The sequence below is a fragment of the Benincasa hispida genome, chromosome 7 (genome assembly GCF_009727055.1).
Source record: "Benincasa hispida cultivar B227 chromosome 7, ASM972705v1, whole genome shotgun sequence".
NCBI lineage: Eukaryota > Viridiplantae > Streptophyta > Magnoliopsida > Cucurbitales > Cucurbitaceae > Benincasa > Benincasa hispida.
The window spans coordinates 34,405,888-34,424,864 of NC_052355.1; the positions used below are offsets into that span (position 1 = coordinate 34,405,888).

An 18,977-nucleotide genomic window follows, 5' to 3' on the forward strand; every position below is an offset into this window, starting at 1 on the left:
TTTTCAAAGGGTTCTGACTTATATTGAATCAAATAAACATACTCATACTTCGGGTAATCATCAGTAAAAGTAATGAAATACTCATAACCTTCCTTGGCTCGCACATTCATCGGACCACAAAGGTCTGAATGTACTAACTCTAGAGGCACTTCGACTCGATAACCTTTTGCAGTAAAAGGTCTTTTAATCATCTTGCCTTCAAGGCATTACTTACACACAGGTAAAGAATTTTCCTCTAACTCGTTTAGAAGTCCATTCTTCACCAATCTCTCAATCCTATTGAGATTAATGTGCCTTAATCGAAGGTGCCAAAGTTGGGCATTTTCTTTAGGAGAAAGTTTAAGTCGTTTATTTTGAGTTATGACAGATTTAAACATCTCTATATTATGGAGGGAATTTATTGCTAATAGTCTTAGCACATACAAATTATTTTCCAGTAAAGCTGAACATATCTCAACACCATCTCTAAGAATAAACATTTTATTCATAGAAAAGTTAAAGGGTGTATTTACATTCAAGCAGATACTTACAGAAATTATGTTCCTCTTAAGTTCAGGAACAACATATACATCATGTAAAACGAGAAACCTAATCTGTAAAGTCAATTGGAGGCCTCCCACTGTCACAGCTGAGACGACGTGCCAGGTGTCTACTCGCATCGTCATCTCTCTAGTCTTAATCTACCGCCAGAATCTAATCCCCTGAAAAGAAGAACAAACATGATTAGTGGCCTCAAAGTCTATGATCCAGGCAGAATCATCATTCTCCACTAAACAAGTTACCATAACTAGTAAATCACATTTACCTTGTCTGCTCTTGGCCTTAGCCTTCTTCCTATCCTTGAGCCAACGTGGGCAGTTCTGCTTCCAGTGCCCGTCCTGGATGCAATGGAAACTTTTTCCTTTTTCAACTCGCGTTGGTTACCTACCTCACTGAGTGGCAGGTTGTGGGTTAGCCAGTGCCTTCCCCTTCCCCTTACTACCCTTCTTTTTCTTTCACTTATCAGTGTTGGATTAAGAAGGTGTAGACTTAGTTTCTAAGGTCGAACCTCGGTGGAACTTCTTAGATGATGAAGCAACATTTGCCTCACCAACTATCTTCTCCTTGGTTTTCAACAAGGATTGGAATGTCTGCAACTTGTTGAGGAGAGGTGTAAGGGTGTAATCAACTCTGTTCAGAACAACATTACTTACGAAGTGCATGAAGCTTTTTGGCAACATTTGTAGAATAATGCTAACCTGGTGCCCTCATCGATGCGAGCCCCATTCATCTCTGCCACGTTAAAGTGGACCATCATGTTCAGAACATATTTTCGAACAGATGTACCCTCCTTCATTTTGGAGTTAAAGATGCTTTTTAGAGCTTCATGCTTCAGCTATCCGGACAGTTGTCCAAACATTTCCTTTAAGGACTCCATGATCTCACGTGCAGTGACCATGGGCTGATGCTTCTTGGCTAAGACATCATTTATGCTGGTCATAATATACGCTCGGGCCTTCTCGTTCGCCCGTGTCTATCGCTCATATGCATCTCAAACGTTTCGAGCAGCAGTAAGAGCTGGAATAGGAGGCACTCCTCCATAAGGACGAACCGAAGATCATTGATGATTAATATGGTAAATAATGAGTTTTCCTCCTCTAGCATAATTGTCGCCATTTAATTTATTGGCGGCTAACAAAGCTAATGTCGCGGTTTCCATAATTAAAAGTTGCTGAAACAAATATGAACAAACTTAATAAGTCTATGCATTACCACTTTTAACACTAATTTTAGGTTTTGGCAAAATAGTTCTAATGTACCCTAAAAAATATCTATTTTACAATGATGCCCCAGCGAGGCAAGACAAAAGTCACCGGTGGGGTGATCAAGTGCCCTTTCACTAGGATGAGATATTCTCAACCATTGCTCAGAAACAACTCTTGTAATTGAATCTAACAGACACCATTTTTCGGTCCAGAACTTTAACAATTTTGGTAAGTGTAACCCCTCATTTTAGGCCCTAGAGTCCCGCCCTAATACCCCTACCATAGAGAAAAAGCAAATTAGGATAAGAGACTAAAGTGACCTTATCCTATTCAGGAGATCAGATAAAGAGTCATGCAAAACGGTCATCCTTTAGGGGGACACTCCCAGGGTGTCTCGAGGCGATGCACAAAACGTTATCCAACCTAATGAGAGAGGTCGAGGGATATGTTGTCACACGTCCCACTCCCACTTACTATGAACATTCTCTCCGTTCACTTTGGTATTGACCTACCCAAACACCATTCTTTAGGAGCACACTCCCAGGGTGCCACGAAGCTGAGGATAGATCTCACAGTGTGAACTTTAGGGAGAAACATGTAGAGGTTTAAGTGAAGTACCATATACCCCAAGTTCCTCCCACTGAATGTTCTACCTAGGGATTCCTTAACTTAGACAATCCGGCTACTGATTTTATCTAAGTGTGAGTTTAATTGGCTTAAAAACAACTTTTTCTTTTGATAATTAAACAAGTTCGAATCAAGTCCCACTAAACACGTTAACAAACTATCATCGAATTTGCATGCATGCATTAAATCTATCTAATTCATTTTTCCAGGTAGGTTCCCAGGTAGGGGTGTTCCATTTCCGTCACCTTAAATACCCCAACCTAGACAGAACCTGCCTTAGACAAAAGGTCCCTTATAGATAGATTTGCTACATATTTAATCTTTTACTAGTCAATTTAATCCTATTAAACCAATTAAAAGATTAAACTTACGTTTTTAATCTCATTAGAACCGTGATCTTAGGCCTATCTCCATCAAATTTTAAAACTATTTTAAAAACTGATTAAACCTAAGTTTGCATGTATGTCTTTCTTATTGATTTTTGTTCTAATTTCTAATATCACTCTTATAAAAGAAACAACTAAAATCATTCACAATGCTAAGCTAGACAAGGTATTTATAACTTTTATAAATTGAACCTATGTGTCATGCTTCATGCAATGTTCATTCCTTACTATATATCTGTTATATAAATCGTAATGAACCAAGCATACATACATTCATACATCCTTATACTATAACACTTATAATATAAAGATGATGCATGAATATGCTTAATGCATGCAAAAATATAACTCTTATATTTTATGATGCATGAGCATGCTTTAAAGTAATTTAGTCATACAAGCTACTGTATCATAACTCTTACAATATAGAAATGATCCATGAAAAATGCATAACCTATGGTGGGTTTTAAAATCTATATGACATACTTTTTGACATATAAAAAATGAACATACATCATATGTACATTCATCAAGAATCAATGGACCGGGATGATTAGCCTCAAAAATCAAAAAAATCAAAGCTAACTATTACAAAACCGATGAGCTAACCAGTTCAAACAGGCGAATCAGGTCTTGAACCGCCCGGGTGAAGCATCGTTCCAGAGATCGTATATCAGCTCCGTGTGATCGTCTAGTGACACTGAACGAGAGTAAACAATCGTATAGCATGGATCGCGTGCCTATGACTATGCGATGAAGCATAAAGGCTCGTGCAGCGCACATCTTGTAACACATGCCTAAACAATCGTATAGACGACAACGATATGGTGAAGCATGATCGTCTAAACGATTACGAAACAAACTTCAAGTATCGTATACCAAGTGATCGAGTAGCTAGGAACTATGCGATAAAGCATGCTGGCTAACTCAATCGTTTAGTGTTCGCCTACCATGCGGCGAGAATTAAAATCTCAACGATCGTTTACCTCATCGTCTACATGATCGGGTAGCCAACGCAATACGCCCAAGTAAACACTTTACCCGATCGCTCAGCATCAGCCATGCGATCGTTTAACAAAAACTACATAATCGGGTAGAACTTTTCTACACGATAGTGTAGCTAAATCTAAACGATCGTTTAGCTCGGGCTACACGATGCGACCAACACTTGGTCTTCTTCCACGATGAGAACAACATCTTCATGTGCTGAAGCTTCTTCACGAATGACTCTTACTGACTCAAACACTTTGAATACAGACTCGGTAGCAATGCATTATGACCAAAAACACAGGGGCCCTTACAAATGAACTTGAAAAGTAAAGAAAGCTTTAAAGAACAGAGGTAACTATCCCGAAACATCCATCGACTCAAATCCACAACTACATCTAACATTTAAACGTATTGCAGACTACATAAAACCCACCAAGACTGTAAATGTAATTTGATGTATCAATGAAAGCATACACGATCGTATAGAAAACTTTCTACACGATCGTGTATGCTTTCAAGCTATCGTATAGCTTAGGCTTTTGATCATCCGATTCACAATATTGAAATGATCACATAGTGTAAAAATGAAAACGATTTTCATTTTAACCATCAGTTACCATAATTGATCACAACTTCCCATTAAGTTGGTTATGGGAGAAAAAACCGTAATTAATTATCCTATAATTGATTTAATTACAAATATAAATAATATATTCATAACCTATAGTTTTAATATCACATCTCATGCAATATATAAACCATAGTTCTTTTTCTCCCTTATAGTATTAAATAATAATTCCTCCATTTAATTTATTTAATACATTAATTCAATTATATCTCATATAATTGATACAATTTAATTATATCATATATAATCAAATTTCCTTTTGTTAATTTGAACATTTCAAATTAACCCAAAAAACTAATTCTCAACATGAACGCATTGAGCTATCAAGGGGACCTTATGGACCTGTAGCTTGAAGCTCCAACGGTACATGAATAACTAATTAAACTCTTTAATCACAATATCCACCATCTGTTAACTGTCGAGTATTCCACTAAAGACCAACAGCTGCACTCTTTGCGCTACAGATATATTTCTGTGTCCATTGGATATAACCAAACAACAGTACGATGACCCTTCAAAAATCGCTCGTAAGTACAGTCGGGCCAATTTACCGTTTTGCCTCTGTAATTACATCTAACTCCTTAAGTACCACTGATTCCTCTAATGAACAATACATCATAGTCTTACTATGAGTAAATTCTTCTCGGGCCAAGTGAAGGTGTGGTGCCACATTATTCAAGTCCCGAAATCAGCCCTTAAGGGAACAATTTATCTACTTGCTCCTAAATCAGGGAAGGAGTGAATTCCGTCTTGTGTAGCTGAGTTTCCAACTCCCCAATCAGATGAATCCCCAAAGTGGTAGGTTTGAGTCGACGATCTGGCCACTCGAACCCATACAAATCAAAGGACCACCTTCATAGGCAGGAGTTCCCAGCTCATTCAAGATTAAGGTCATGTTACCTATGGTCATCCTAGTGAAATGAAAACCTTTGTCATGAACAGCGTTATATAACGAGACTAAACATTTCATGGTTCGATCTTATACAAACTCTTTTGTATAGAGCATCCCCGCTCGCATGTCTAATACATGAATGGTCAGGATTAGACCATTTGTAGTACATTACAACACTTGTAACATCTACAAAGCAGGCCACACTCGTAGTGTCAACAAGATAAGGTTTCTCTCCTTTATCCATCTACTACAGACCATTTAGGTTATCACTTAAAGCACGATCTACTTGTATGTCATTACATACATGCTTAAGTTACAACGATAACCAGTGAACTTAGTTTATTGGCTTGTGGTTAATACAACAAAATATCTCATATAGCAAAGACTGTAGTCAAGAAAATATCTCATATTATTACATCACAAAATGTTTGTTCAAATACATGTTTACAAGCTACTAGACCCAACAAGATTTAGGGCATCAACCCCAACACTATGAGACTTTCTCAAGAAGCATAATGCCATAAGATGCTTAAAGATTTAGAATGAATGAACCTAAATTAGTTACAACACCTCTAGCATCTCATTTTAAGTTATCCCTTGAACATGCCCCCGAATCTGATGATGAAAGAGATCAAAAGCAAGTTGTACCATATGTAAATGTTGTAGGAAGTCTCGTGTATCTCATGGTCTGTACCAGACTAGATTTAGCTCATTGTTTAAGTGTTGTTAGTAGATATATGGCTGATCCAAGGAGCTATCATTGGCAAGCAGTCAAGTGGATTCTAAGAAGGAACCGTTTCATATGGGTTGTTATATACTAAACACTTAAGTAATCAAAAGATTTTCACAGGTTTTGTGGATACAGATTATGCAAATGATAAAGATAAAAAAAGGTCTTTGTCCAATTTAGTTTTCAAGTTTTTTGGAAACATAGTGAGCTGGAAATCATCCTTGGAATTAGTGGTTGCTTCATCGACCACAGAAGTCTGAATATATGGCTCTAACTGAAGCACTTAAAGAAGCTATCTGGCTGAATGAGTTAGTTGAAGAATTTCATATTTTCTTGAAGGATGTGGTGATTTTTTATGATAGTCAGAGTGCAATTTTTTGTCAAAGAATCAGACCTACCATGAAAGAACCAAGCATATAGATGCTAGGTTCCATTTCATAAGAGATGTTATTGCTGAAGGAAGGGTAAGGACTGAGAAAATTTTATCCTCTGAAAATGCTGTTGATGCCTTGACAAAGTCATTACCTGCACATAAGCTTGAGAGCTGTTTGAAGGCTCTCAAGATTGGTTCTTTGTGAACTCTATTTTTGGGAAAGGTCCTATATTTTTCTTACTGATGTATTATGTAGCAAGGTGGAGAATTGTTGTGGTTTATTGCTAGTCTAATACATTTTGGCCCTTTATTATATTGAGTGGGCTTGTCTTATTTCAGCACATTAATTTGGCTTCTAATTGGGCTTGGTATACTCTTTGTAGTCTGTAGGAAAGAGTATTCTTGTTGTTGTTTTGTAGGCCCATCTTCAAGTTGTTTGTGAATGAGCTGGAAGTAGAATATTTCTCCACTAAATTTGTTACAGTAGGCAGCCTGGGATTGGTTGATTGGTTGAGGTATGTCACCTGAATTCATTTCTCCTTCCAGGGATTTTATCATATGTGAAGTGGTCCCAGCTGAAGTGTTTCCTCTGATGTAATTAAATGGTCGGTTGAGCAGGCGTTCAGGGGAACATCGAGTAAGCGAGTATGTTTGCATTGAGTAAGTGAGTATGCTTGCATCGAGTAATTGAGTAAGCGTGCATCGAGTAATCGAGTAAGCTTGTAAGCGTGAAGCTTTCAGGTGAACAGTGAGCAACGATTAAGATGCTATCAAGGATCGAGTATAACTAAGCAAACTCTGAAGCACTGGCTATTTAAGTGTTTTCTTCTTGTTGTTGTGATAACAAACTTTATATTTTCTCTTCCAAAAGAAATTCCTTTATATTCCTATTATCAATATCAATAAAGAAGATTGAGAGACCTTTCACAGTGGATATAAATCTTATCCTGAGATTGAACCACTATAATTTCTGTGTTGTTTATTCTTCCTTCTTTTCTTCTTTTATTTTCATTCGAGTACTTCCACTGCTACATCACTGAATTGAATCGTTAGTTAGTATAGCTCAGATCAACATGACCAAATCTTGGAATCACTGCTAATGACTCAAACTCACGTCACAACTGGAATGTTGATCCTTCAATTTACCGTTGAGCTTTTGACCCTTTCTCTAACCATGGTTTGGACAAAGAGCTCACATGTCCGATATGAGGATCGAACCTAACCATATAAGGAAAGAAGTATTGAATGAACTCATTTTGGTAGCAATCATGGTTTAGAAAATGTCAGGAATTGTCTTGGCAATGGACGAATGATACATTATGAATAAAGCTTACCAAGGGTCCACTAGCCACAGATCGGAATCCAATTAACTCCCCGTATTCTTTCCAGGATGCAAACTTTTCGGGTGTGACATATTCTTTGACAGTCAGGTGTAATGGGGTGGGCTGCAAGAGAATGACCGTGTCTTAAGAATCACAATTGAATCGTCAACAAGTGAGGGTCATACTCAAACCACTAACATGCATGAATTGATGCAGGCCCTAGTTGCTCTAAGCAATTGTCAGACTAAACACCCAACAAATTGAAAAAATAGTGCATATTACATTACAAACCATTACAAGCAACAAAGAAAAAGAACTAAGAATAGTCGAAACTCGGCCAAACTGGGTTGGTCTTCATTTAAATCGGTTCCATGGTAGGTAAATCGAAGCAAGGATTGTTTCATTTCAATGCAATAAATAAATATGACTGGAAAAGTAACTTAACTAAGTATAAAGAAACCTGCAAATATTGCCCAAGTGTAAGAATATCCACATCTATGGCCCTTAAATCAGCAAGAGCTTCCTTCAGTTCATCATCGGATCCTGCGAAGTCTAGCATGATCGAAGTGATCATTCCCTGCATGTTTTAGCAGGGATAAGCTCTGGTCATAACTGCATAGAATCAAACTAATCGTAAGAATCTCGACTACTGTGAGGCACAGATTGCTAAAACTGAAGAATAATAAGGATTCCAACTGGGTTGAAGCCCTTGCTTACTGACTTTGAAGACAGGCTAGAACATGTAATAAAACTATGGAAGAGAAAATTAAATAATAAAATTTTCACAAAAAAAAAAAGAAAAAAAAAACGTCCAGTTGCAAAGATAAATGCACAAGAACCAGATTCCATCACACACAAAAGTAACTAGTTGTAATTTGTAAAAGGACGTAAAGGACTTCTGCCATAATGGTGTTAAAACAAGCAAGCCTTTGCACCCACATTCCAATCCAAATTTTCATCTTATTATGAGAAGGATGCCATGAGTTAAATCCGACCCAAAAGACACCGGACCTCCTGCTACCATATTAAATCTTCGATTGTCCCAAAAGTTTAAGTTGATAAGTTACGGTAAGTTTTAAAAAAAAAAAAAAAGTTTTTTATAAATACTACCTTGTACTTATTATTGATGTTGCTACCTATGTTTCTTTTTTAATTTAATTAATTAATGGTATTTAAGAAAAAAAATAATTACAAGGGTAAAACGAACATTTGACGTAGCTATTTATGACGACTCATGAATGATCGACTTGCTTATATTGTTTATATTCATGGACACAACTTGTCCTACATTGCATAAGAGTTCAACTATGGGTCTATAGTGATTTACCCTATAGTTAATGATGAACGAAGCTAATTAAGAAAAAAAAAGTAATTACAAGTGTAAAACGAACGTTTGATCCAATTATATTTATGACGACTCATGAATGATCGACTTGTTTATATTGTTTATATTCATGGACACAACTTGTCTTACATTGCATAAGAGTTCAACTATGAGTCTAGTGATTTACCCAGTAGTTAATGATGAACAAAGCTAATTAATTAAAGAATTTAGTTAATTAATCTTGGATCATTAGAGCATATAATCGGCAAGTTCATATGGTCTCCTTACTAGTCCACCACGGACCAACAATGATTATATATATTGGAAAGAAAATTGAAACATTCAAATATATGAGAAAAAATATTAATTGTATTGGATATAATTAAAACTTGAAAATTCATATTGCATGTTAGACATAGAGTTCTCTATCCTTTTGGGTATGGGTTCTAGTATGGATTGCGGAGTGTTTTTCTTTGTATTGGTTTGGACAATTACGATTTATATAGATCAAGTTGTGTTATATGTATTTGGATTTTAATGGATTGATCCATTTTAGGGTCTAGTATTCATGATTCTATTGAAATGGATATTTATGTTCTCAAACTTTGAAATTTCTCTAATTGATGGAATTTATTTCCATTTTTCATTGTCGTTATTTGTGTTGGCTAACTATGTAGCATTTGAATTTGGCCAAAAACTTGAAAATCTTTTAAAACTGACATGGAGTCTTTAGATTCAAAATGACGAAAGAGATGTACAAAAATAATATACAATAAAAAGAAAAGCGTGAGGAATGTTAAACGAGAGATGGTAAATGTTGTAAAATATATTTAAAAAAAGGTGTAGGTTCCAAAAAATAAGAAATGAGAATGAGATTGATCACCATCCTAGAAGTTGGAATGAGATCCCCAACTTTTGAGTGACCTCATGTTTTGTTCTCATTCTTAATTATGATAGATACTATCAATGAGGATAAAGTAGATCTCACTTTTTTTTTTTTTTGTTCTCATTCTTTGATTCTTATTCTCCGTTGTGAATGTAAACTCAAACCAACAAGGGGGAAAAACGAGTACATGGGATCATGAGAAAAATAGCTATAGAAAACATTGGAAAATGAGATATATAAAGAGAGTAACTGCCGTGTTTATAGGTTCGAGTTTAGTTAGAGTGAAAAATGAATGGTTAAGTTGGAATTTATCACGTGTCAATCTAAATTATGTTTTTGAAAACTATTTTCGAATTCTATGATCCAAAGAGTGTAAATTCTGAAAATAATATTTTTTATGTTTTCATTGTATTCAAATTTTGAATTTTAAATTTTTAAGTATAGAATTATATTAAATAAAGATAAAAACACTTAAAACTACCGTATATCATGTTATAAACTCAATTTATTTTTTGAAAAGTAAAATATGGATTATGCAATATATTATGAATTATATAATACTACAAAATAATAATTATACAAGAGAAATTTAACATAAAACAACATATTAATAAATAAATTAATAAAAGTCTATTACCAACTAATATTTCGTAGTTAATTATAACAAGTTTTATGATTTAATACTATACTATCAATCATATTTTAAACGGTTATTTAAATTAAAATCTAGTTTCTAAACCTGCTACTAAATACATATATGAAAACATAAAATAAAATTCTATTTTTATTGAAACCTTTGTTTTCAACTTTCTATTTTCAAAATTTCTATCAAGCATATCCTACTTTCTGTTTTCAAATTTTCTACTAAGCAGATCTTAAAATTTTCGTATCATCATGACGTATGACATTGGTGGCAAGTATGAACTATTCTCCTGATAGTTAACTCACCACTGCATCATATTTTTCATATTCATTATAAATGCAAATTCTAATGAAATTGTTCTTCCGAAACAAGTTTTCAAATGAAAATTTGTAAATGTTAAGGGTATAATGATAATGAAAATGTGTCTTAAAAGTTGAGAGGCTTAGTTGAAACCCGCCACTTATGACACGTGTATCACTATTTACAAATTGTGGAGCGCTATGAGATGACAAAATGGTTATTATGAATCAAATTTAAAAGTTCAAACATAAAAAATAAAATCTACCTTAAAGTTTAAGGATATTTTTGTACAATTTAACCTTTATTTTAGCCCAAAATAATTTTTTTAAAATATAATAATAAATATACAATGATGGAGGGAAATTATTTTAAATGACAAAACTGATAAAAATAATAGACATAAATTACTGTCTATCGTTGTCTATCACGATTTATCACAGATAGACTATACTATGATCTTTTGCTATTAGTTGTAAATATTTTGATTCATTTTTCTATATTTGAAAACAATCCTGTTCACACATAAATCAATCATAGACCACCGTCATATGGACTCATAATTTATCTTAGAATATGTAATATTCCAAAAACTTGAAACAAATTAAAAATAGTTTGTACGCACTATTTTATTAACACTAAGCTTGTTTTTTTATATGTGAATAAACTAGATTACATATAATGAGAGATCTCACCCAAGAAAAAAGAAACATATAAAGTTATTAATCTTGGTTTGAATATCCAACCCCTATTGGATTTAAAAACTATAAGAAAGGAAAATTATGAGAGATTAAACAATTGATCTCAAAAGAAGACAAAAATGGGGGGTCAAGTCAATGCAAGAGTAATTAGCTAGCAAAGTTGATGAAATCATTAGGAGAAGAAACCAACTCAGGAGAGCCATACCAGTGCTAAGTTGGTCCTGTATTGCTGCCTCAACTAGAAAGCTGATTCTTCAATGTTGTTGAGAATGGCTTCTCCTTTGAAAATCATTCCTCTCCCTCCTCTTTTTCTATGTTACAGCTCGACCAATTCTTGGAATCACTGCTAACGACTCAAAAAACATCACGGCTGGAGTCTTATCCTTCAATTTGCAGTTGAACTTTTGACCCTTTCTCTAACCATGGTTTGGACGAAGAGCTCACCTGCCCGATATGAGGATCGAACCTGAACATATAAGGAAAGAAGTATTAAGATAACTCATTTTGGTAGCAATCATGGTCTAGGAAATGGCTGCAATTGTCTTGGCAATGGAAGAATTGTTGTGCATTACAGATAAAGCTTACCAAGGGTCCACTAGCCACATATCGGAATCCAATCGACTCCCCATATTCTTTCCAAAATGCAAACTTTTCGGGCGTGACATATTCTTTGACAGTCAGGTGTAATGGGGTGGGCTGCAAGAGGACGACCATTCGTTATTATTAACTATTAAATCGTCAACAAGTGGGGTCCTACTCAAACTGCTAATATGCATTAGTTGATGCAGGCCATAGTTGCTCTAAGCTGTTATCAGATTTAACACCCAAGGGATTGCAAAATCACGTACATTACATTACAACCATTACGAGCAACAAAGAAAAATACCTAAGAATTGTCAGAACTCGGCCAAACTCCCCTGGTTTTCATTTAAATCAGTTCCATGGCAGGTAAATTGAAGCAAGGATTATTCTATTTCAATGCAAGGAATAAATATGACTGAACAAGTAAGTTAGCTGAGTATAAACAAACCTGCAAATACTGCCCAAGTGTAAGAATATCCACATCTATGGCCCTTAAATCAGCGAGAGCTTCCTTCAATTCATCATCGGATTCTCCAAGGCCCAGCATGATTGAAGATTTGGTAATCATTCCCTCCTTACTGTGCTTCGCATGATTCAGAACGGCTAAGCTCTGGTCATAACTGCATAAAACCAAACTGATTGTAAGAATCTCGACTGGGTGAGGCAGGGATCGCTAGTAAAGGAAAATACTGAAGGATAATAAGGATTCCAACTAGGTTGAAGCCCATGCTCATTGATTTTGAAGACACACTAGAACAAGTATAAAACTACAGAAGGGAAAATGAAATGATAAAATTTTCAAAACAAAGTTCAATTGCAAAGAAGCACAAAAGCCAGATTCCATCACACCCAAAAGAAACCAGTTGTAATTTGTAAAAGGACTTTTACCATAATGGTGTTAAAACAAGCATGTAATCGCACCCTCATTCCAATGCAATTTTTCATCTTATTATGAGAAGTTGATGCCATGTTATGTAGACCAGAAGGGGCAAGAAAACGAAACTTAGAAAATGAATGAGTGTCAAACAAGATGGTGTTCAAAAATAACCTATTTGACTTTGTTTTTGTTTTTGATAGGTATATTTCATCAAAAAAAACAAGAGAGTACAACCTAAGGGCAAGAGTTGAGACAACCCCAAAAAAGACAATTACTGAATAAGAGCCTTCCAGATGTTAAAAATCATGGAAAGACTATAATTACAAAAGAATTTTGTGTAATTTGTACTCCCTTGTTTTTATAACCTATTTAGTGTAATTATAACCTATTTGACTTTGAAAAATCCTCGTTGTGCTTTCAGAAAGAAAATCTCAGGTCTGAGTCATTTATCATAAAAGTAACCTTAAATTCTTATTTCTTAAATATTACTAAAATAAAAACTACCAACATAGTTTTGTTTGCTTACAATTCATAAGAAGCTAAATACCATTATTTCTTTTGAATCTTTTTTAGGATTACTCTCACCGAGTGATTTTATATATACTATATAAGAATTAGAACCTTAAGGCAACACAAATTCAACTATATCAGACAGGATTGCAACGGAAGTTAATTGGTGATGCTACTTACCCAGCTCGAGGATCTCTAACAATTCGTTGAAGTCGTTTCACAGTCTCAATATTATGAGCAAATACGTCTAAACCTGAGTGCACGAGAGTCTCCACAGCCTTCAAGTCACCTCGGAAATCAGAAGTTAAACACTCAACCATGATCTCAGGCTTAAGTTCCTACACAATAGATTGATTAAAACTAATCATACTTTAGTAACTTTTCCAAGAAACCTTCAACAATTACAGATAAGGAGACAAAAATTATTGTCCAAAAATTTGTTCAACCTTCATAGCTTTAACCGTCTGAGCAAAATGCCCACTTCCTCCATCAGGTATATCATCACGATCTACACTTGTTAGAACAATGTAATCCACACTAAAAGAGGATACAGAAAAACAATTCAATAATATAAAAAATTAGTTAGACCCATTAAATTAAAACAAGTAGATGAAAACAGACAAATTTTTTTGTTTGATAAGAAAGTGTAACAAGATGAAATTAGAAAAGGATGACCTATCAAGAGGATGGTGAAAGGATGAGAACAGACAATATATACCAAGCAAACCCTATACAAAGACAATATCAAGATTTCATTTGACTTTCTCTTCATGTTGAGATATTAAAGTAGTTCAACCATTCCATAACAGCTCTTTCATCTTATATTTATAGCAGGACACCAAAAAAAAAAAAAATCAAAGATATCAACAAGAAGTATATACATACACAACATAAAAGAAATACGTATTTCCAACTATACCAGAAGGAATTTTACAACAATAGCATAATCTAAGTCAAACTCAAATGCAAGCATAATATAAAATACAATAAGAAAATTCACTTTTATGCTATGTTGTTTTTTAAAAAAAAAAAAATGTGACATGCATGTTTTAGACTACGTATTAATCAATCCTATCTGGTGAAATTGCTCTGTTAACAAATTGATAGAGAAGAAAGAAAGAAGAAAAAGAAAAGGCTACAACTGTCTAAAAATCCATGTAGTTACATTCTGCCAATTAGATATAAGTCAACATTATCAACACAAGGTCAAGTTCAATAAACTCCAATCCATATTCATTCTTAATAGACAAGGAAAAGGTATATTTCTTATGAAGATAAAGGGTAATTATTATATACCCCCAACTGGCAATAGCTTTAGCAGTGTTAAATGGTTCCATTGGATCAGGTGGTGCAGGGTTTCTGCTAGTCTTCACAGCACAAAATCTACATCCCCGAGTGCATGTATCCCCAAGAAGCATAATTGTAGCAGTTGCAATTCCATCCCCTCCCCCATTCCAACACTGCCCAAAACATTAAAACCATGAGAATAATAGTTAGTCCTGAATACTTGTGCAATTAAAAGCTACCCACATTGACAAAAGCCGGATTCCACATACTGAAAAACAGAAAACCAAAACAACTTCAAATCAAAAATCATAACTCCGAGGTAACTGTTAATCATACTCCCTAATGAACTGAATCTTCTGAGAATAGTTCTTTGAATCACAAGGTATAAAACGAATCACTGTACTAAGTTAACTATAATAAGATCTTCTAAGTTCTCATAGGGAGAGAGAGAGAAAGAGAGAGAGACCTCTCCAATGTTGGGGCATTGAGCCTCTTCACAAACAGTATTGAGATTCAATCGAGATAAGGAGTTCTTGACCTCCTGAAATTTCTCTCCCTGAGGAGCTCGTTGCCTCAACCAAGTAGGCTTCTTCACACTCGGATCTCTGCCGGTGTGAGGCCCCATTCCCCCAGGATATGGACCTGCTTTGGAAGAACTCTCTTGGGATTCCATAACCCTACTTCCCACCTCCGATAACGGCAATGAAGAAGAAGAGGAAGAAGACTGCACCGCCACCTCTGAGGAAGAAGAATACAGAGCTTCACATCGAATCACTGAAATCGAGCGGCGAAAACGGGGGGAAGAATTGGAGAAGTTGCGGGGTTTAACAAATGGGAGAGGGGAATGAGGAGAAGGAGAAGAAGAAGAAGAAGAAGAAGGGCTGGAAATTGAGAGTGAAGGATGAATCATTGTGAGGTGAAATTCTGTGAACAGAAATCAATTTGTATGGGAAATGCGCGAAGGAATCTGGAAATTGGAAATATGAACGAATCGAAGTAGAGATGAAGAAGAAGAGATTGTAGAGAGGAATTCAAGCCAGTTGGGTCACTACACAAGAAACGGTGCTTCGATTACTCCGTCCAACCGCCTGTGCCTTCTTTTCTTTTATTTTTCTTTTTCCTTTTGGTTGGTTGCCAACATTTACATTATCAAATAGACATAAGTTTCCCATGAAAAATTAATAACGATAATATAATTGTTTCTATCATTCATATATCGTTAAATTTTAATTTATATTTTTATTTTACATTCAAGTCATTTATCTTAAATATTATTGACTCAAATCTAATTTAACTATATTATTATGTAAATGTCGTAGTTATAACATGTTAATGTAAACTAAATGATTGTCTTAGTAAACAAAATTCATAAATTTTAAAATTCTAACTTATTTCTAGTGTAATAAAAAATTTTAAAATAATATATAAGCATCTCTATTGTAAAATTTAAAAAAAAAAAATAAAAATCAAAACAATATATAAATTTAAATGTTGAAAAATTAAAATTTAAAACAAAATTAACATATAATATAAAAAATAATAATAAATATAAATAAAAGAAAAAAATAAATATAAATGATAATATAGAAAAGAAAGTAATATAAAAGAAAGAAACATAAAAAAGAAAATAAAATAAAAAGGAAAGTTGTTGATGGGGATTGAACTATTGAACCAGGACCGAAAGTTGGAAGAAAACGAGGGCACGCCTCTTTCAATGAAGATTGAGAAGTTTGATGACATTTTCGTTTCTTGTTTTATCTCTCTGTTTTTCATTTTTAAAAAAATTAACTTATTTGATATTTTTTATTCTTAAAATTTGAAAGACGTTTTTAAAAATAGGATCAAATTTGAGAAACTAATTATTAGTTATGTTTTTTAGATGTATCGAAGAAATTATCTGACTAGATGGCACGGAAGTCGTCGAAGGTTAGACTTTGGCTTCATGGTTTAAAATTAGATTCCCTGCTAGAATGATTTTATTTTATTTTACTCTTTTTAAATATTTTATTTGGATTGTTTTTAAATATAGACAAATGAATCAAAATATTTATAAAATATAGCAAAATTTTAGAATTATCAATGAAAGATACTAATAAACATTGATGGATTTTTATTCGTGTCTATCACTGACATTGATAGACACGGATAGAAATCTATTAGTGTTTATCAATATATATCATTGATAGTTTTAAAATTTTGTTACGTCTTGTAAATGTTTTCAACAATTTTACCATTTAAAATAATTTTTCTATTTATTTCTTTTTTATATTAATTTGGCTATATTTTTATACATTTATTTCTTTATTTTATTTTTTCTTTAATTATTATTTTTTTTTCATTCTATATGTTTGATTTAGTTTTGAATTTTAAATTTTCCAATATTATATTTATGTATTATTTCGATTTTTAAATTTTAAATTTTATTTTTATATTAATTTAGCTATATTTCTTTTATATTCCCTTCTTTCTTTTACTTTTCTCTTTATTTATTAACTGTTTCATATTTATATCTTTGATTTAGTTTTGAATTTTAAATTTTGCAATATTTATAATGTTTAAGAATTATTTTGATTTTCAAATTTTAAATTTTAATATATATATTTAAATATTTTTTTAACTTTATATTTTAAAATTTGCAATATGCATATTTATATAATATTTTTAATTTTAAATTATTATTTTTATTACATTTGAAACTGGTTAAGATTTTACATTATATAAATTTTGTTTACTAAGACATTCATTTGGCTTGGCTTAACTTTAATGTTTTACAACCACGGTATTCATATAATAATATAATTAACTTGAATTTGACTTGACATAATTTTTTAAGACAGATGTCTTAGTCAGAGATGACAACCTTGATCAATTTTGGACAACATATGAAAGATAGAATACAACTTTGTTATTATATTTAGTTGTTATTGAGACTTGTATTAGATGACAAAAAAATTTAATCATATCTTTATATATATATATATATATTATTGTTCCAAAAAATAAGAAAAAAAACATAAACAATAAATAGTTATCAATAAGATTCTATTTCTTTTTTTAAAAAAAAAATAGGAAACATGAATAGTTATTAAACATATTATTGTTTTTTTAAAAAAAAAAAGAAAAAAAGAAAAAAAGAAAGAAAGAAATAGGAAATAGGAAATAAGAAATGGGGAACGGGAAACAGAAAACGAAAAAACAGAACGATATCAAATAGATTCGTATTTCTCAAATTTTGTCTCATTTTGATAAACGTTTCTCAAATTTTAGAAACAAGAAATGGGAATTGTTATCAAATAAGTCAATTTCTCAAAAAAAAAAACAAGAAACATAAAATGGAAACGTTATCGAACGGTCCTTTATGTTTAAATCCTATTTTGATCCCTTAACTAACTTTGAATTTTGTTTTATTTTAGTTTCTCCATTTTTGAAATGTAAGTCCATACACTTTATTTATATATATATTAATGCTCTGAACTTAAATGAAATGAATTTAAGATAATAACACGAAAAATTCTAAAAACCTTTTTTTTTTAAGATTTAAAAAAATCTAAAAACTTATGGGCTAATGGAAAGGTGTTCATAATTTCACTGGTAAATTATTACGCATCGAAAATAAATGGAAATAAAAATTTATAATGTTAGAAGGGGTTATTTTTAAATATAGAAAAACGAATCAAAATATTCATAATTATAGCAAAATGTCATTATATATTAGTGATAGACACTAATAGACATTGATAGACTACTATCATCTATCACTAATAGACTGTGACATTTTACTATATTTGAAAATATTTTTAGCAATTTGACATTTAAAACAATTTCCCTATCAAAAGAAGTTATTAATGTTATTTATTATTATTATTATTATTGTAGATTATTAAGGGTTTGTTTGGCAAATAATTTGAAAATAGAAATTTGAAAACAAAGGATTCAATGAAAATAATGTTGTATTTCATGTCTTCAGATATATGCTTGATAGCAAATTCAAAAATTAGATTTTAGTTTAAACAATTGTTTAAGATGTGATTAATACTAAATACTTGTCAATCATAAAACTAGTCGTAGTTTCCATTAATATTTAATTGACAATACAATTGATAAATATAATTTATATTAAAAAAATTATATAATTATTATTTTGTAATATTATATAATTTATAATACATTACGTAAT

General features: G+C 32.7%; 2 protein-coding genes across 6 annotated transcripts; both read right to left on the bottom strand.

Annotated features, from left to right (window-relative positions):
- Positions 1–407: 407 nt before the first annotated feature.
- On the bottom strand, positions 408–8,650 carry LOC120080892 (lipoyl synthase, chloroplastic-like). 5 transcript variants are annotated; one of them, XM_039035560.1, is made up of 4 exons: positions 8,533–8,650; positions 8,139–8,305; positions 7,706–7,816; positions 7,254–7,589 (listed from the first exon to the last, which is right to left on the bottom strand). In XM_039035560.1, the coding sequence occupies exons 2-4, from the start codon at positions 8,274–8,276 to the stop codon at positions 7,509–7,511; spliced, it is 330 nt and encodes a 109-aa protein (XP_038891488.1). In that variant the 5' UTR covers positions 8,277–8,305; positions 8,533–8,650; the 3' UTR covers positions 7,254–7,508. The 5 variants fall into 5 exon arrangements, with proteins under 5 accessions (XP_038891491.1, XP_038891490.1, XP_038891488.1 ...); XM_039035559.1 differs by lacking the exon at positions 8,533–8,650 and adding an exon at positions 8,415–8,470; XM_039035563.1 differs by lacking the exons at positions 7,254–7,589; positions 8,533–8,650 and adding an exon at positions 408–701 and having other exon boundaries at positions 8,154–8,408.
- Positions 8,651–11,437: 2,787 nt separating this feature from the next.
- Positions 11,438–15,930, bottom strand: LOC120082212 (lipoyl synthase, chloroplastic-like). Its single transcript, XM_039037489.1, has 7 exons — positions 15,267–15,930; positions 14,810–14,973; positions 13,960–14,050; positions 13,694–13,851; positions 12,575–12,746; positions 12,130–12,240; positions 11,438–12,010 (listed from the first exon to the last, which is right to left on the bottom strand). Exons 1-7 carry the CDS (start codon positions 15,708–15,710, stop codon positions 11,930–11,932), a joined length of 1,221 nt encoding a protein of 406 aa, XP_038893417.1. The 5' UTR covers positions 15,711–15,930; the 3' UTR covers positions 11,438–11,929.
- Between the last annotated feature and the right edge of the window lie 3,047 nt (positions 15,931–18,977).

Excerpts from the sequence above, each read along its gene's own strand:
- LOC120080892 (XM_039035560.1), bottom strand. The coding sequence starts at position 8,276 with ATGCAGGGAATGATCACTTCGATCATGCTAGACTTCGCAGGATCCGAT. Across the intron at positions 7,817-8,138 it reads TGCAGGTTTCTTTATACTTA|CCCACCCCATTACACCTGAC; the intron begins GTTAAGTTACTT and ends ATTCTCTTGCAG. Across the intron at positions 7,590-7,705 it reads CTGTGGCTAGTGGACCCTTG|GTTCGATCCTCATATCGGAC; the intron begins GTAAGCTTTATT and ends TTATATGGTTAG.
- LOC120082212 (XM_039037489.1), bottom strand. The coding sequence starts at position 15,710 with ATGATTCATCCTTCACTCTCAATTTCCAGCCCTTCTTCTTCTTCTTCT. Across the intron at positions 14,974-15,266 it reads AATGCCCCAACATTGGAGAG|TGTTGGAATGGGGGAGGGGA; the intron begins GTCTCTCTCTCT and ends TGTTTTGGGCAG. Across the intron at positions 12,011-12,129 it reads ATGTGGCTAGTGGACCCTTG|GTTCGATCCTCATATCGGGC; the intron begins GTAAGCTTTATC and ends TTATATGTTCAG.